The sequence below is a fragment of the Vombatus ursinus genome, unplaced genomic scaffold (genome assembly GCF_900497805.2).
Source record: "Vombatus ursinus unplaced genomic scaffold, bare-nosed wombat genome assembly UNPS02014798.1, whole genome shotgun sequence".
NCBI lineage: Eukaryota > Metazoa > Chordata > Mammalia > Diprotodontia > Vombatidae > Vombatus > Vombatus ursinus.
Window position 1 is genome coordinate 45,531,208 of NW_020954576.1, and position 17,747 is coordinate 45,548,954.

The window sequence follows — 17,747 nt, forward strand, 5'->3', positions numbered from 1 at the left end:
CCTTAAGGGACTCTATAAATGCCAGTGACTACTGTGGAGGGAGGATCGCAGAGCAGAGTTATTTTGCCCTTGATCATTCTCTCCAAGGACCCACAAATCTGACCAGGAAGCCACTGCCAATTCAGGAGCAGGATGAGGCTTAGGAAGTCTGCATATTCCAGTCCTTGGAGATTTGGTCCAAAGAGTTGGATCAGGTAGAATTACATTAATCTTCTGTTCTCCATCCAGACCAGGAAGGGATATTCCAGTGTCCCAAGTCCAAATCTCAGCGAATTAGAGAAAATTAGCAAGTCTAGGCATGAAGGATCAGGAGCCCCTCAACCCAGCCCTCTTCTTCTGCAGAATTAGGAACAAAGATCTATTCATTAAAGACTACAGAAAGGCATGAGGTGACCCAGTCAGCAAGTTTGAGCCCAAGGCAACCATGTCCTTGCTACCCCTGGGCAGGAGGGCCCATCACTTCAGGCTGTTTCTAGAGGGGAGACCAGGATTAGCCTTAATTTACATATTTTCTGGTTGTGGTGATTAGTGGGAAGTCTGGCCAAAGTAATGACCTGAGCCCCAGATTTCCCAGCCTGGATGCTCAGATGATGGAAAAGCCCAGAGGACAGGTTGGAAATTGGTCCACAGCTACTCATTTGGAGTAGAAAGGAATGCAAAGTGAAAGCAGAGTAGGCTAGAACTGGAATGGGTGGTGGGTGCCTATCCTTGGTTTAGGTGTTTCATAGGATTAGCTCTGGGAAGGACCTTAGAAATTACCTCATCTAATCCCCTGATTTTACAGAGGAGGAAACTGAGGCCCAGAGAGGTAAGTGGCTTCCTCAGGTAAGTGGCTCTGAGAAAGCCACACAAGTATAAAGTTGCAGTGCTGAGATTCAAACCCAGGTCCTCGAGGTGATCTCATTGTTGGTCAGTCATTTTCAGTCTATCTGTCTCTTCGTGACCCCATTGGGGTTTTTGTTGGCAAGGATGCTGGAGTAGTTTGCCATTTCCTTCTCCAGCTCATTTCCCAGATGAGAAAATTGAGGCAAACAGGGTAAAGTGATTTGCCTAGGGAGACATAGCTAGTAAGCGTCTGAGGCCAGATTTGAACCCAGGAAATCTAGTCTTCCTGACTCTAGGCCCAACACTCTACCCACTGTGCCACTTTACTGGTGATCCCAGGCACCTCCTCACCTTTTGCACCTGGGGTGGGGGTGGGAGCTGAGAGTGAGAATCTCTTCATATTCTGAACTGAAAGCATCTTGCAAATCAATACCTTATTAGAGCGAGGCATCCTTTATGAAAAGGAAAGAGTAACTTTTACAACTGGCTTCCACTTATCCTCGGCTGGCTTATTCACTTTCCAGATTTTTTATCTTTGGTCATCTTCTATAATGCCCCTTCCAGTTCTAAATCCTCTGATCACAGCTATTATCAATTCAGCCTGCGCCTGAGGAGATGTAAACTTTAGATGCTAAAGTCCTCCTCCAATGTCCTTTTGTGGTATGGGGGTGGTCTCAGGTTCTCAAAAGCTAAGCACAAGCTCTGGAAGGGTCTATTGAGATGGAAAGCTTTGAGTGTGGGCCCCAGGATAAGATTGCCTATCATTTGTGGACCACTTTAGCTATGGGGAAGAGGTCCAATACCAAACTGGCCAGAGGACAATGAAATTTTAGGCCGCAGATGGTCTTGAAGACCATCAGCTAAGCCAGCAAGAGGATGCCATCTAAGTCAGTGGAAGGAATGCCCACACCCTCAGAATCATGCTTCCTTCAAGTACTCAAGTATGTACATGTATGCACACAGAGAGGCAGCCTGGTTTAATACACAAAGAGCTGTCCTTAAAGCCACAAAGACTTGAGTTCCAGTCTGGCTTCTGATGTATACTGGCTGTGTGACCTTGGGAAATCATTTAATTCCTCAGTGCTTTATACAACACTCTAAGACAAGTTACAAAGCACAGGACAGATCTGCTGATAAAGTGAGCTCCCAAAACCAATTAAATCCCAGGTCCAGATCAAAAGTATATTCATATAAATACACATATACATACAGGATCACAGGATTAGAACTGGAAGAGTCCCAGCCCTCTCAGTACACAAATGCAAATACTGATGCCCAGAGAAGCAAAATCCCTTACCCAAAGTCACAAAGATGGGAAATGATAGAGCTGAGATTCAAACCCACATCTTCCAGCTTAATATCCAAGGCTTTTTCCACTGTACTAATCTGTCTTTTCTTTTTTCCCTTTCTTTCTTCCTTCCTCCCTTTCTTTCTTCTTCCCTTTCTTTTTTCTCTCTCACACATATATACATATACAAAGCAATGACTGTGTAATGTTTATATGCACATGCTGTTTGCTACATACAGATATAAAACTATTATCACATAAAATCATAATTTAGATGACAAATCAGTTGCTCCTACCAAAAATGTCATAATATTGCATTCCAAATCAAAATGTAATTTGTAAATATCTTATTAACTCCACTGGTTTCACTCCCCTTTTCTGAGATTTCATTAACAGATTATGGCTTTGGAGGTAGGCGTTAGGGCGTTTCCTGTGACCCTTTGAGATTTAATGACTTGCCCAGAGTCACACAGATACTAAGCATCAGAGATAGGTCTCCCTGATCGTAGGACCAGCACTCCTAGGAGTCATGCATACAGCTATACACAATACTATACATTCTTGCCATCCTTGCCATAAACTCACATAATAAAGAAAAATTGACTCTATTTCTTTTACTCCCCATCTTCCTTCATGATGGAACTAGACTTATAAAGGGACTTATGGGCTGGGTCATTTGAGAATATTTATCTGCAATGCTGTACCAAACCTCTGCTTAGAGGCCATAAGCCAGCTGTCCCAGGCCATGGGGATGACTTGCTATAAAGTTCCCAGCAAATAAATAAATAAGTCACACAGCTTCGTGGAGAAACAAGGCAGCTCTCTGATCTCCTGTTCATCTATTTGCAGGCCTCATTAATATAACATCAGTGCAACAAACAGCTAAAGGGGGATAGTGTCAGGATGAATAATGGAGTTACTCTGCTGAGATAACAATTAGGTTTTGAATGTACTATCAGCTAAGACAGAGCCGGTGAGGATTCATGCCGGGCTGAAGAGCTTCAGTTGTCGATGCCATAGACTCCTGCTGACCTCATCAGCTGGAGTCCAGCCTGCTCGGTGGAGCTGACACATGTGTGTGCACACGGGCACACACATGAGCACACATGCATGCATGCACATGCATACATACACACACACACCCCCAGAGGCACACTCTGAGAAAAGGTAGAAAAGCCAACTGCTATTTTGCTCCTACTGTCCCCGAGGCCCTGTATTTACTCCAGTCTCCACTCTGTTGGGACAGGCTGAGACAAAAACTCTGCCGCAATGGGGTCAATGCTACTATCTTCAAACGCTGGAAGAGACTGAGCAGCTGGGAGGGAGAGGTAATAGCCCAGACCCTCGAGGGAACCATAGCTAATGCCTGAAACCCTGTGTACAGGGGTGAGCAGCGGTAGATACTCCCTGTGGAGCTGCTGGATGTGAGGTATTTTAGAGAAGACAGCCTCTGCCGCAGAGGGCATAGATGAGTGAGTGACCCGAAGGAAAAGGGAAAGAGTAATGGAAAAGTCCGTTACCGCAGAGCACAGGAAGGCTTCATGATGCCAGAGACGTAGCTCGGTAATCTTTACGTCCCACTCAGCAGGTGGTGCGGCGATCTTCGGTCCATGGTTGTCACATAAATGAATGAACGAACGAAAGAGCAAATGAGGCATGGCGTGAGGGGGAAGGCCGTCGCTGGGGAGTCAAAAGCCTTGCATTCTCGCCCCTGGCTCAGCGGTGCTAAGCTACCCTGGACGTGCTTCTTGGTCAAGCAAGCACCTCATGTCCCTGCACCTGGCTCCTTATGTCCCCAAACCCGACCGTCCCCCTCTCCCTTCATGTCCCAGATTGCCATGAATGAGCAAACACAGACCCAGTGGCTTTGGAATTGGAAAGAATGAGGACACAGCATGGTGCAGTAGTAGCAAGAGCACTGTATTTGGAATCAGAGGACCTAGGTTCAAATCCCTCCTCTACCATTCACCAGTGATGTGACTTTGAATAATGTGCTTAACCACTCTGGGGCTCAGTTTCTTCATTTATAAAAGGAAGAGTTGACCTTTAACGTCCCTTCCATCTCTAAATCTACGTTCTTGGGATCCTATGGATTATATTGATACAATATACTGGAGAAACAAGGCAGCTTGGTTTTTATTGATACAATGACTAAGGGTATAATCACCAATCAGCCATTCAGATAGACAGAAATTCAGCCTGAGTCTTCTAACGCAGGCCAGAGTGGGCCTGTCAAAGAGAGAAGTGCTAGGAGAATCTGTATGGGGTGGAATAGAATTGTTTCTGTTCCTCGTGGGGGTTGCAAAAGGAAAGTGGGCTGATGTTTTTTTTCCAATTAACAAAAACCTACTTTCTATTCCTTCCCCCACTGGAAAAAGGGGGAAAAAAGAAAACCTTGATAAGAAAAATGCATTATCAAGCAAAGCAAATTCCCCTGTTAGCCATGTCAAAAAAAAAAATACGTCTCAATTTGCCCACTGAGTCCATCATGTTCTCTGTCAGACGCTTCGTCGTTAGTTCTCTGGCACCGTTGCATTACTCAGAGTTCTTAGCTGCTTCAGTGTGGTTTATCTCAACAGTGTCTTTGTTATCATGTAACTTGTCTTCCTGGTTCTGCTCACTTCACCTCAGTAGTTCATATAAACCCTCCCAGGTTTTTCTGAAACCATCCCCCAGAAAGCAGGTTTTTTAAGAACCAAAGAAGCCCCCTACAGGTGACTTGTACAGTCAGCCGGATATGTAGTCTCAGACTTTCCTCGTCAGTCACTGGGCCAGCAGATGGAAAGAGCCCTAAACCTGGAGTCAGGAGCTGAGTTTATAACTCGGCTGTACCACTACCCAGCTGTGTGGCCTTGGCTAAGGCCCTTACCCTCGCTGAACCTTCATTTTCTCATCTTTAAATCCAACTCTTTCAGCTCTGACAGTCTTTGACTCTAAATACCCCTTGAGCCAAAACTACTTTACCTCTGTGGGTATTTGCATTACCACTTACAAGGTTAGAACACTCTATAAATTTCCATTTCCTCATATGTAAAACAAGAGGATTGGACCAAATGAATTCTTGGGTTTTTTTTTTCAAATAGATATCTTTTGTTTTTACATTGTCTTTATTTCTAAATATAGAATTTCTCTTCTCCATCCCACCCCCAAAGCCATCCTTTGGAACAAAAAATTTTTAAAAAGAAAAAAGAAAGAGTAGTTGAGCAAAGCTAGCAACAGACCAGCAGGATCTGACAGTATTTTCAATGTTCACACCCATGGATTGGATGACTTCTCCAACTCTAAATCTTTGATCATGTGAACCCTTGGTTCTTTAAGAACTGGGCAGGCTGAGCTAGAAAAGCTGGTGAGGCACACACACACCCCCAGTGCAGATGACACCCCCCCAACTCAAAAGGGAATCTCCCATCTCTTTCTCTCCCTACCCCCACCCCCCATCATTATCCCACCTCCAGCTCAATCCCCAGAGCTTCCATATGGACAAAAGGCTTGTAAAACCTGAGCCATTATCCCCCGTGGATCTCGGCCAACGTGCCTTCTGCCCGGCATTCACTAGACAGCCAGGGCCAAAAATTCACCAAAGTGAAAGTGACCCTGAAAGCAAAGAATCTCACTTGGCATCACACATCAAGCCAGTGAGAGAGGGCGGGGCAGAACTCAGGTGTCCCAGCTCCCAGCCTCAGCCTGATCTTAGATTGTGACCTCATCCTCAGCAGCGGCCGACATTTATTGACACTGTAAAAGGTATAAGACAGGGGCTGGAGCCAGTCCTCGAAGACTTAACAATCCAACTGGGGAACAGGGACTTGCTGCTCTGCTTCGACAGATCTGTGAGCTCATTAACGCAGCTGCCCCCTCCACTGAGGGAGATCGCAATTCAAACATGCCCTTTCATTTTATGTGGCACAGATCAAATTTGAACCCAGGACCTCTTGACTCCAGACCCAGAGTTTTTGTGCTGCTAATTCACAATGAATTAAAAGGCAGAATTAGGGTCATGAATCTTTATTGCTTGATGAACCCTAACAAATGGGTAAAATAGCCGATACTGGGTCTGAATGGGGCTACGAAGCACTTCTCAAAATTGAACAATTAGAGGGGACCTCAATAGCCATCTGGCCCAGTTCTTGTTGTTCAGTTGTTTTTTAGTCATGTCTTACTCTTTGTGACCCCATTTGGGGTTTTCTTGGCCAAGATACTTGCAGTGGTTTGCCATTTTCTTCTCTAGCTCATTTTACAGATGAGGAAACTGAGGGAGCAAACAGGGTGAAGTGACTTGCCCAGGGTCACACAGCTAATAAGTGTCTAAGGCCAGGTTTGAACTCAGGTAGATGAGTTCTTCTGACTCCAGGCCCAATGCTCTATGCATTATGGCTCCACCTAGCTGCCCCACCCCCATCTGGTCCAACTCATGCCCAAAAGCAATCCCCACTATAAGCTACTCTATGTGTAGTTATATAGCTTCTGTTTGAAGACCTCCAGGGAGGGGGAACCTCCATTTCCCAAGGCAGCCCCCTCCACTTTGGGGCAGTTCTAATTGTTATCTACCCATTGATCCTCCTTCTGCCTTGTGGAGCTAAACAGAACAGGTCCAATTGCTAGATGTGTGGCTTCCATAATCCACCAGCAAGGTCCTGGAGAGGAGATACAGTTGAGTTCCTTTTCCTAATGGGAAATGGTGCTGTGAAAGTGAAGGTCCACCATTACCCCTATGGGTTCCTCCAGGATCCAAAACCTCTCTGAATGTTCACTCCTTTCTCTTCATCTCTGTCACAGCATTGACCGTGGGCCCCGTGCCCTAACCCTGCCTAGGCCTTGCCCTGGAAAAAGCCAAGTTAGGCCAGGAGTGCTTCCTACCCTGCTAAGCCCCTGGGCTTTCCAGTGCTTCCTGATTCTGGTACATCCCAATGGATCTCCCTAGCTGTAATTAATCGGTTGCATCTGCTCTCTTACCCTGGGGCGGCTTTGTGGCACAGTTCCCTCCCAACCATTCAATTAGCTGCTGTAAGAATCAAGAATGGGGGCGAGTGTAGCTCCACCTCAGCTGTTTTCCAGGTCAGGTCACCCACGGAGGAAAACAAACTTGACAGGGTCTGGCAGTGGAAGGCACTTGGCTTGAATGCCCAAGGCTCCAGGCTTGGCAAGAGATGGATTTCTGCTGGCTGGTTGGTTTTCAGGAGGTGGGTAATAGGGCAGGCCAAACTATAGGCCCAATCTCACACATACCATGACACTACTGTGGGCTGAATAGATCCTGGCAAGCAAGCAGTCCTTAGCTCATTCTCCTGGCTTCCTCCTAGGTGGTTTGACCTCAGCATGCTGACACCGCACCTTCCCCCTACCCACTCCCTAAAGAGTCATAACTTGGAATGAACAAATAAATTAAAAGAAGACATGGACACATGACTTTGGGATGTATTAATAGGCCTGGTCACATTGAACAAGTGGATAGCTTAGAATCATCATGATAGTAATAACAACTAATATTTATGGAGTGTTTTAACCTTGTATGTAGTAATACAAATATTTTAACTCACATTATACAGATGAGGAAACTGAGGCACAGAGAGCTTTAGTGACTTGCCCATGGTCACACAGCTAATAAAGGTATAAACTATGATTCAAATCCAGGTCTTCTGATTCCAAATGCATCTATATATAGTCTTTCTACTGTATAATAATGCCTTTCTTGTGGCACTAGAAAGACCCATAAAGATAATCCAGTCCAACCCACTCATTTTACAAATGAGGAAACTGAGGCCTGAGATCTACAGATGTTATTGAATCATAGGATTTAGAGATGGAAAGGGTCTTAAAAATATTCTAGGGCCAGATGAAAAAAGTGAGGCATAGGGAAGGGAAATTACTTGCCCAAAGTCACTCAGCTACTTTATGGCACAAACAGGACTTTGTGATATAAATTCAGTTCTATGAAGGGTCTACTTAAAGGACAAAAACAAAATGACACTGTAGCTGCACTCAAGGAGCTTGCGATCCACTCAAGGGTATGACAGGACATAAATAACTAGGATACAGGTCAGAACATGGCAGGTGCATAAAGAAAGATTCACAAGGTGCATCCTTGGAGAGATCCAAGGAGGAACAGAAAGATCATTGCTGCCTCAGGGGTTATGGGAGCCTTCTTCAGGCAGGAAGCACCTGTCCTGGACTTGGAAGGATTAGCAGGATTTCAACATGCAAAAATAGATAGGAAGAACATTACAAGCAAGAGAATTAACTTAGAGCAAACCTGTGGAGTCTATGAAAGGGAAGGAGTATAAGGTCAGGGTAGGAACATAGGTGATGTCCAGAGCTTTGAATTGTTGTTCAATCTTGTCTGACTCTTTGTGACCCCATTTGGGGTTTTCTTGGCAAAGATACTGGAGTGATTTGCCATTTTCTTCTCCAGCCCATTTTACAGGTGAGGATTAAGGCAAATAGGGTCAAATGACTTACCCAGAGTCACACAGCTAGTAAATGTCTGAGGCCAGATTTGAGCTTGGGAAGATGAGTCTTCCTGACTGTAGGCCTAGCACTCTATCCACCGGGCTACCTGGCTTCACTGTCTCAGGCACCCACTAGAGCTTTAAATCAAGGCTAGGTTTGGACTTGAACCTGCAATTCCCACAAGTAGCTATTGAGAATTATTGAAGATTATTGATCAGAGTGACCTGATCAGAATTATGCATTAAGAAAATTATTCAGGGAGTGATAGTCATTGGAGAGGATTGGCATCTCCAATCCCCAAGTCCCATCCTCGCTGATGGAGTTTTTGGAGCTGGAAGAGATGGTGTGTGGTTTGAAGTGGTACTTGTGCTGGATGATGTAAGAAGGACTGGGGCCCAGGGAGCTTCCTTCACAGAGCATCTACTCCGGCCCACTCCCTTACTCTTTGGGGTTTCCAGGAACTCGACTATTAATTATTTTCCCAATAGTCACATTCCTCCTTCTCCAGCTCCAGTCATATAATTATAGGCATCATAGAATTTTAAATCTGGAAAGGGGCCTTATAGATCAAGTTGGTCCAGGCTACTCATTTTACCTTTGAGGAAACTGAGTCCCAAAGAAACTTGCTCATAGTCACACAGATAATAATGACAGGCTTGGCATCTAAACCTGGTCTTCTCCTTCCAAAGCCAGTGTTCTTTCCACTAGACCATACTGTCTCCCCACCATTCTCCTCTAGTTATACCCACATAGGGAGAGGGAGTTGCCTGCACTGGTGAGCTGAAGCCAGCTCCCACTGCCTCAGGAGGGCCTGTTGTTAAATTTTCAGTATGAACGATGCTACAAATCAGGGCTTAATTAATTGTTTTGTGAATTGTCTAGACTTCAAGTGATGGAGACAATATTAATCATTCAAATTAAATTTAAAAATTTGTTGTACATACCTTTTTTTCTGGAGAGTCAGTTATTAAATATTTACTAGTACACTCCTAGGTGGATCTATCTGACCTTGCCCTGTGGTATGAGTGAATTTTTGTTTCCTCTAATTGATAGGTTCCTTTAAGTTGTGTTGAAATAGGACTTTCATAAATCAAATCATATTTTAAATTCTCTAGGACACTTGGTTATTTAAAGGAACCCTGTGGTGACTCATCTCAAAAATCAAAGAATTATCTCCTAATTTCCATTTTTAAACAAGCAAGATGTTCACATTTCTGGCTTATTTGAAGTGAGGTCCACCTATAAAATGTCTTAGTCCATACCTGAGCGGTTTGCCATCTGTGTCTCCTGCTAAGAAATGTGCTCCAGGTACCCACGGCATGGTCCACAGCATCCTAGAATCTTTTATACACTCCAAATTCTATGGAAATGGGGGGCCACCTGGGTTTGGTGACCACTTGGGGAAAATGGCTGTGCCGGGCTCCTTCTCCTAGAGCTGACACCTGGGTTAGAAGTGACTCAGCAAGACTTGTATATTCCCTGCATCCGACTTTCTCCTGGTCTGATGCCCCCTTGCCAGAGCTATATCACTTGTCACCTAGTCACTGAATATACTAAGGTTCTCATCCTCTAAGCACTACAAACAGGATTATGCTGCTAAGCTGTCCTACAATAACAAACCACTATAGCAAATGAGGAGCATGAACTATTCTACAAAAAAAATAACAAACCATGCAGTCTACCATAGTGGAAAAGGCACTGGATTTGGCATCAGGAGGCCTGGGTTCAAATCCTATCTATGTTACTTATTACCTGTGTCACCTTCATCAAGGCACTTTGTTTTTCTGGGTCTCAGTATCCTCATCTGTAGAATAAAGGGAGAAGGGAAAAAAATGATCTCTAAGGTGCCTTACAACTCTGAAATTCTGTGATTTTGAGAATTGTGTATGTGCTACCCTATAAAACATTGTCCATGGGTTACCCTGAAATAACAAATGTGTATCTGTGAGCAGTAACAAGCCAGGATTCCAACAAGCCACTGCCCCCAAAACCCAAGCACTAGCTGTGAAAACTTTTCATCCAGGGATACCTCCATCCCCTGCAATTACCCACCAGTGCCCCAGAATGACCCCACAATAAAATCTCAGCTCCCTACCTTACCTGCAAGAGGAAAATATTTTTAGGTTTCCAGAAATATTTCATTTTTCAGCTTCTCTGAAAGGTTATAATTAACCACGGCAAGGCAAAGACTGGTTGGTTTTGTTTTGTTTTGTTTTTTCCAATGGAGAGAATATGCGACAGAGGCTGAAGGGAGAGGGGGTGGGGCGAAGAACACCACAGCTGTAGGTGGGGAGGGGGCTGAGGGCTGGGGGCCAAGGGAACCCAAAGACTGGAGAAAGCTATTTCCTGAGCTCCTCAATAGAGAGCCAGTGGCAAATGGCCACTGTGATACTAATGATGTTCTCCTGCAGGGGCAGCCCTCCGGAGCCCCCCTCCCAGTGACCCAGTAACAAGGCTCCAGCTCCCAGAGCCCATGGGGCCTGAGGCACCTGGAGCTGGGGGAGGAGGACAGAGGAGACGGGAGAGGGGGTAACCCAATCGTCACTGGGTATTTTTAGAACCCTCAAAGGTAGACAGGTGGCCAGTGGCTGTGGCTTATTGCTGGCAGCTTCTCCCCCTCCTTAGCAACCCCCTCATTCCCCCCCAAGTGGAGGAGGCCCAGAGCCACCTTGGCAAGCTCTCCTCCGTGTCTTCATTACCTGCACATTTTTCTTTTCATTCATAGGGTGAAATGGTTTATTCCCGAGGAAGAGTCCAAACCACTGACCTGTGGAAAAGAGCCCCTAGGTATAGCTGTCAGGAAGTGACCCAGCTGGGACAGAGGCGAGCAACGCCATCTGAGCCCTGAACTCTTTGTTTGGACCTGAACTCAGACCTTTGCTGCCCGCTTGTTAAGCCTAAGTCTTCTTGACAGTTAGGAAAACACTTAGTGACACATCTGTCCAGACACAGAAGGGAGAAGGAGCGCTGGGTAGCCAGGTTACACAGTGGAAATGAGTACTAGATTTGAGATCAGGAAGACCAGAGTTCAAATCCTGGCCCAGGCACCCACTAGCTGTGTGACCATGGGCAAGTCACTTAAATTCTGTCTGTTTCTTCCCTCATTCATAAAATGGAAATAATAATAGCATCTACCTCACAGGGTTGTTGTGAGGATAAAATGGCAAAGCATTTTAGCAAACTAAATTGATAAATTGATAAAATGATAAAGCATCTTAGCAAAAAAATTGTAAAGCATTTAGCAAACCTTAAAAGGCTATATGAATGTCAGTTATTATTATCATTTACAATAATAGCTGGACCCGCCCTGTAGGCTCTGCCACCGTCATTTCTCTGTCCATAATCTCCCAGCAGCTGGAATGACTTCTGGGAGAGGGGCCTGATTGTGTCTGTATCCTAGGGAGGAAACAAGGATTTTTGTACACCCTTGTTAACTACACCATGCAGCTCAGAGCCTGCCAGTGGTGCCCACAATATGGCGGCACTTGCAAATTCATAGGTCTGAGAAAGAGGGGTTCTAGCCAATCTACAGCTGAAACATGTTCAAAGAAAGTGACGAACCATCCAGGAGACTGAGTTCTAGTTTCCACTTTGCTTTTTGCTGGCTCAGAGACCTTGGATGAGTCACTTTCTCTAATAAATCAATCAACAAATATTTATTAAGTGTTTACTATGCGTCAAGCAGAGTGCTAAGCCCTCAGGGCAACTAGATGGTGCAGTGGATAGAGCACCAAGACTGGAGTCAAAAAGACTCATCTTCCTGAGTTTACATCTGGCTTCAGAAATATACTGTGTGACCTGTCCCTCACCTGTAAAATGAGCTGGAGAAAAAAATGGCAAACCACTCCAATATCTCTGCCAAGAAAACCCCAAAATGGGTCCCAAAGAGTTGGATATGACTGAAAAACGACTAAACAACAACATCAACAAAGCCCTGAGTATAAAAAGGGAAGACAAAAACCGTCTCTGAATTCAGGAAGCTTACATTTTGTCATATGGGGGAAGGGGAGAAAGGAGAGATGAGCCAGATAATCCCCAAGATCCCTTGCAGCTCTTAAGATTCTTTGATTCTAGAAGAAAGTCTGCTTGGAAAAATCTTCTTTCCTTCATAAAGATATTTATTGAGTATCTACTATGTATGTATGGGCCACTGAACTCAGCACTGTGAGGAATGCAAAGCTTCCTAAGTTGGGATTCCCACTCTCAGGAAACAAGCTATCAGAGGGTTATAGTACGTGCACCCAGAATAATGCTAATATAAGGCAGTATGTGATAATGAGTGATAGGCCAAGGGCTATAGGAGTTGGGAAGACCTTAGTTCGAACCCAGCCTCAGCAGCATACCTTATTAGCTATGTTAGCCTGGGCCAATCACCAAAGCTGTCTGAGTCATCATTCTCATCATTGATAAAATGACAGGGTTGAACTCAATTGCCTTTAAGGTCCCATCCAGCAGGAAATCTATGATCCAATAAGTACAGAGGAGGGAGATATCACTCCTGGCTGGTGTGATAAGTGAATCCCTTATGAAGGAGGTAGCATAGCAGATTCCCCATGTGTATGAGAGAGGTCATCAGCCCAGTTCTTCCACTGTGTCTAGAACATGGCAGCTCAAGAAATGAGTGACATACAACTATCAAATTCACAGTCATAGAGTCATAATCTTTCTAAGCTGAAAGGGAGCTCAGGGTCCATCTTGTCCAACCCATTCATTTTGCATATGAGAAAACTGAGACCCAAAGAGGTTACCCAAGGACATATATGTAGTAAATAGCAGATACAGGATTTGAACCCAAGTTTTCTGATTCTAAATCCAGCTAAAAATACCTCTATCCAATACTTATTTTATGTCCCTCACAACATCTAACTCAGTATTGAAGATGTAGTAGCCTTGAACACCCTCACCAATGAAACAGAATCAAGGGAGACAGAATTCTGCTGGGGCAAGAACACAGAAGTTTAGAGTAAGATTTTCTGGTTTCCAAATCTACCACACCATACCACTTCCCCTCAGATCACTCACACCCAATATATGAACATTATCCATTGGGCCTAAAATTCACATTAACTGGAGGATTGGCTGCTTCAGGGAGCACCCCACACCCCCAGGAGAATCTGACAGTACAGTCTTACCTGTTGCCCAGCTCTGCTGTAAAGGGAAAAATGAGATGCTTAATTACCTCAATTATGGGAGGCATTAGAGTGCAATGGAAAGAATGATGAATTTAGAATCATGGGACATGAGTTCAGATCTCAGGACTGCCATTTGTTACCTGCATGACCTTGAGCAAGTCACTTGACTATTCTTGGGCCTCAGTTTCCTCATCTGTAAAATAAGGAGGTTGGACTAGATGACCCCTAAGGTCCCCTCTAATTTTAGGTCCATGAATCTAGATCCATCCTAGTAGGTGCAGAGAGGTCATCTGAAAGCCATTTCTGTTTCTTTGAAATGAATGACATTTACAGATTTACCTCCATTTAAAAAATTTTTGTAGATGTCTTTTGTTTTTATCTCACTATCATTTCCAGATATAGCACACAACCATGCCTATTATTAAACCCTTCCTTGTAACAAAGAAAAGTAAAGCAGAATTTTAAAGTGAGCTATAAATATAAACTATTATGATGATTGTTATTCATTCGATAAATATTTACTGAGTATCTGTCCTAAAAAAAAAAAAAAAAAGCAAAGCAAAGCAGAACTAGTTGATGCAGTAAACACATGTGACAATGTCTACAACATTCTGAACCTGTAGTCCCCCACCTCTCTGGAGGAAGATATGTTTCTCTGACCAAGATTTCTTCATTCTGTTTTGTTTCATATATAGTGTAATGAGTCTAGATTCCCTACTCACAGGACAGCCAATGACAAAACCATTGGCAGTCCCCAAAGTGGACCATACAGATGAAGGGAGCCAGAGCCAAGTATCCACGAAAGTCCTCCAACTTCTCAGAAGGGCAAGGGTTCTTAACAACGACATTGCTGCTGGTCACCATGGTTTACTAACCCCTATTGCTCATTCCTCCGCAGATTTTGACCATGTCCGGCCCCCCTGAAGGAGGGACTCGAGTCACCATCCACGGTGTGAACCTGGGTCTAGACTTCTCAGAGATCGCCCAGCATGTGCAGGTGGCCGGGGTGCCATGCACCCCCCTTCCTGGGGAGTACATCATCGCTGAGCAGTGAGTTTACACCGTCCTGACCTTAGCTTCTCTTAGTCAGAGAGAGGACCCCTCTCAAGAACAGCAATTGGGTGTGCTTTCTCCTCTCCCCAGGGGCCTTCCCTGACACCAGACTCACCCTCTTATCATCAGCCTAAGGAAAGAAATGCAGTCTTACTAGACAGCCTTCTCCAACTCACACACCTTCCTCTCACCCCTCCGGTGGTCCTCACCTTTGTGTCCATCCACATGAATTCCCAAAGTTGGAAGGGACCGCCAAGGTGTTCTAGTCTAACCTGCACCTTGAAATGGCTCTCTCTACTGGGACTCCCCACCTCTACACCCACCTTCTAACCTCACTGCACTTTTAAAGTGGTGTTGAGTGAGGTAGTTGGAGAGCCAGCCCCAGTGCAGGAAGGGCTAAAGGAGGTTTATTCCCTGACCCCGCCCCCAGCTCCCAGCTTCTTCAAACACCAGGATCCTTGGCTGGGCTGTGACATCTCATTCAGAACCCTCCCCACAGCACAGCCAAGACACTTTTCCCACAAACGTCAGCTCCTCAACCTCCTTCCCATCCCTCCCCCTCCCTCGGCTTCCTCCCTCCCAGCCCCCATTGGAATGCATCCCACATGGTGGGCTGCAGGCGACAATTTGTTTGGCGCATGGGGCTATGACAGCAGCTTAATCCGAGCAGAGCCTCCGCTGGAGCAAATTCATTTATTTCACTAAGGGAAATGTCAGCTGGAAATTAGAAAATAGCCATGTAGCGGCAGACAGGCGGACGGGGCTCCGGGAGTGACATATGTTCCAATTTGGGGTGTTCATTTGGTTGCGGCCAAGATGGCGGGCAGTAGGAGGAAAAGGAGGGGAGCTTCCCACCATGGGCTTTTTTGGGAGGTTGGGGTGGGCAGTGAAGACACGCTGAATGATTCCTTTGATAAAGTCACCCCAATTCTACTGAGAACATAGCTCCAGAAAGAAAATATGGTGGTCTTGAGGAAAGGCTAGTGGAAGGGCGCCAGGCAATGGGGCATCATCAGGTCATTCCTTTGTCCACTTCCTCCTGTCCCCGTCCCTCTTCTCCCCACCTTACAGTTGACCTGTATTGGTGAGGCATAGTCCCTGGCCACCAGGTTCCAAGATTTCCTAATCTGGCTTCCTGGGGTCAGGAATTCTAAGGATGTTAGGAGCGATCTGAGCCCAGCTTGATGTTCAAGGTCACAATAGCCATTGCTTCTTGAGGAAAAAGGAGTGGGAGAGGCTTATTTTGGAGAGAAAACCTTCCAAGATATTTGTGGGAACTGCTGGGAGGAGAAAAGTGGTCAACCTGGGGTGAGGACATCAAGGGACCTGTGGGCTAATTAGCCCTGTCTGCAAACTCTTCTTAAGGAATGTGACAGAGTAGGGAGAGAGAGAAACAAATCAAAGAAGAAAGATAGGGAGGGAAAATTTTAAAGGAAAGAGAAAACAGAAATAGGTGGGGAGCATTTTAGAGCTGGCTTTATTCCAGTGTGGATGACTAGAGAGAGAGTGACCAGATCAGGAGCCACAGCCAGTCTGCAGGGAACCTCAGAGTGAGAAGGGCCCTTTCTAGGAGTAATGCCTTGCTAAGAAGAAGTGCGATTCGAGGGAAAGAGAGCTAACTTTGGTGGGTGGCAGATGCCCACGGTTCAAGTACTACCTCTGATGCTTACTACCTATGTAGCCTTGGACAAATCACCCCACCTCCTCCGGGTCTAAGTTTTCTCCTCTATAAAATAGGGATTGATCTAAATGGACTCTGAGTCCTTTCTACCTCTAAATGTATAACCCTATGGTGTGGGCAGGATTCTGAGACATGCTGATCTGAAAGTTCCCCTGAGTTTCAAGCATTTACCTCCAGGCACCCCAGTCCATTTGCCAAAAAAGAGAGGAATAGGTATGGGAGAAGCTTCCGAGGTCCCCCCAACAAGAGAGCACGGGAATGTGCTGCTTTTAGCTGAGAGCTCTTGACTCCTAAATTCCATCTTCTTAACATAGATCTCACCAATGCAGCTCTGACTTCCCAGCAAGAGAGAAAGGAACTTTATTCAGTGCTGGCAGAGGAGCCGAACGTGAGGAGATAAAAGCAGTGTGGAAATGCAGGGTCAGAGTAGGGGTCTGTCCCAGCAGCACCTCGCTGGCAATTACCCTTGAAAACCACCACGGTCTCCTTCCTTGTTGAAGGGGCAGGCACGAGGGATGGAGCGAGCCTTGGGGCCTGGCTGGATGCAAGCATCGCTTTCCAGTGGCGCCAGGCTCATTAGAGCTCTTGAGGTTTCAAAGTTTGTTAACATCATTAAAACCTTCATCCTGGGCAGCGAGCAGCAGGCGTGATCGTAACACTTGTCTTCGTGAGATGAATTTGGCTAGAAGGGCCCAGCACCGGGGCCCAGGAAGTGGGAGGATTGGCAGGCCGGGTAATGACTCACCATATGTTCATGCCGGGCCATCTATCACTCAGCAATTAGGTTAATGTTGGTTAAAGGGCCCCGCTTAGGCCTATAATCTGTACCCCACAGATCTGGAGGGGGGCACCTAGTAACCAGGAACTTTGGGGAGGTAGACCTCCCAGCATTTAGCTTTGATACCTCCCTTACTGGGGAGGAAAGAGGGAAGGTCAAACCCGCCTCAGGATGTCAGGTTTGGCTCATGGCCTCTCTGGCCTCACCTACTCACTCCTACTGGTCACCCCCTAGTGACCTTCACCCCTATGTACTAGGAAAGTACTACCTACAATCACATGCCCTGCACATGGGGAAAGTAAGGAGGCCCAGCTTAGGCAGACACCTACACAGTGAGTCAGTGAGAAAATCTCTACTGGATGGGCCTGGAATTCCCACCATCAGAAATCAATTCTTTGATGCATTGTCTCCTGAATAACCCTGTTAAAATGTAACAGTTGCCTGGAAAAAAAGATAACATAAAATAATAGAGCTGAGACAGTTTTGGAGGTGATTTATTCATAGAAGCTGGAGTTGAAAGGGATCTTAGAGCCTGTCTAGTAC

The 17,747-nt window shown here is 45.5% G+C and overlaps 1 protein-coding gene across 1 annotated transcript in view; it reads left to right on the plus strand.

Annotated features, from left to right (window-relative positions):
• Window positions 1–17,747, plus strand: part of PLXNA2 (plexin A2) — a 316,420-nt gene that overhangs the window by 249,988 nt on the left and 48,685 nt on the right. The window contains exon 13 of the mRNA XM_027871180.1: window positions 14,591–14,742. Coding sequence (XP_027726981.1) covers window positions 14,591–14,742 — 152 coding nt within the window. The remainder of the gene's footprint in view (window positions 1–14,590; window positions 14,743–17,747) is intronic.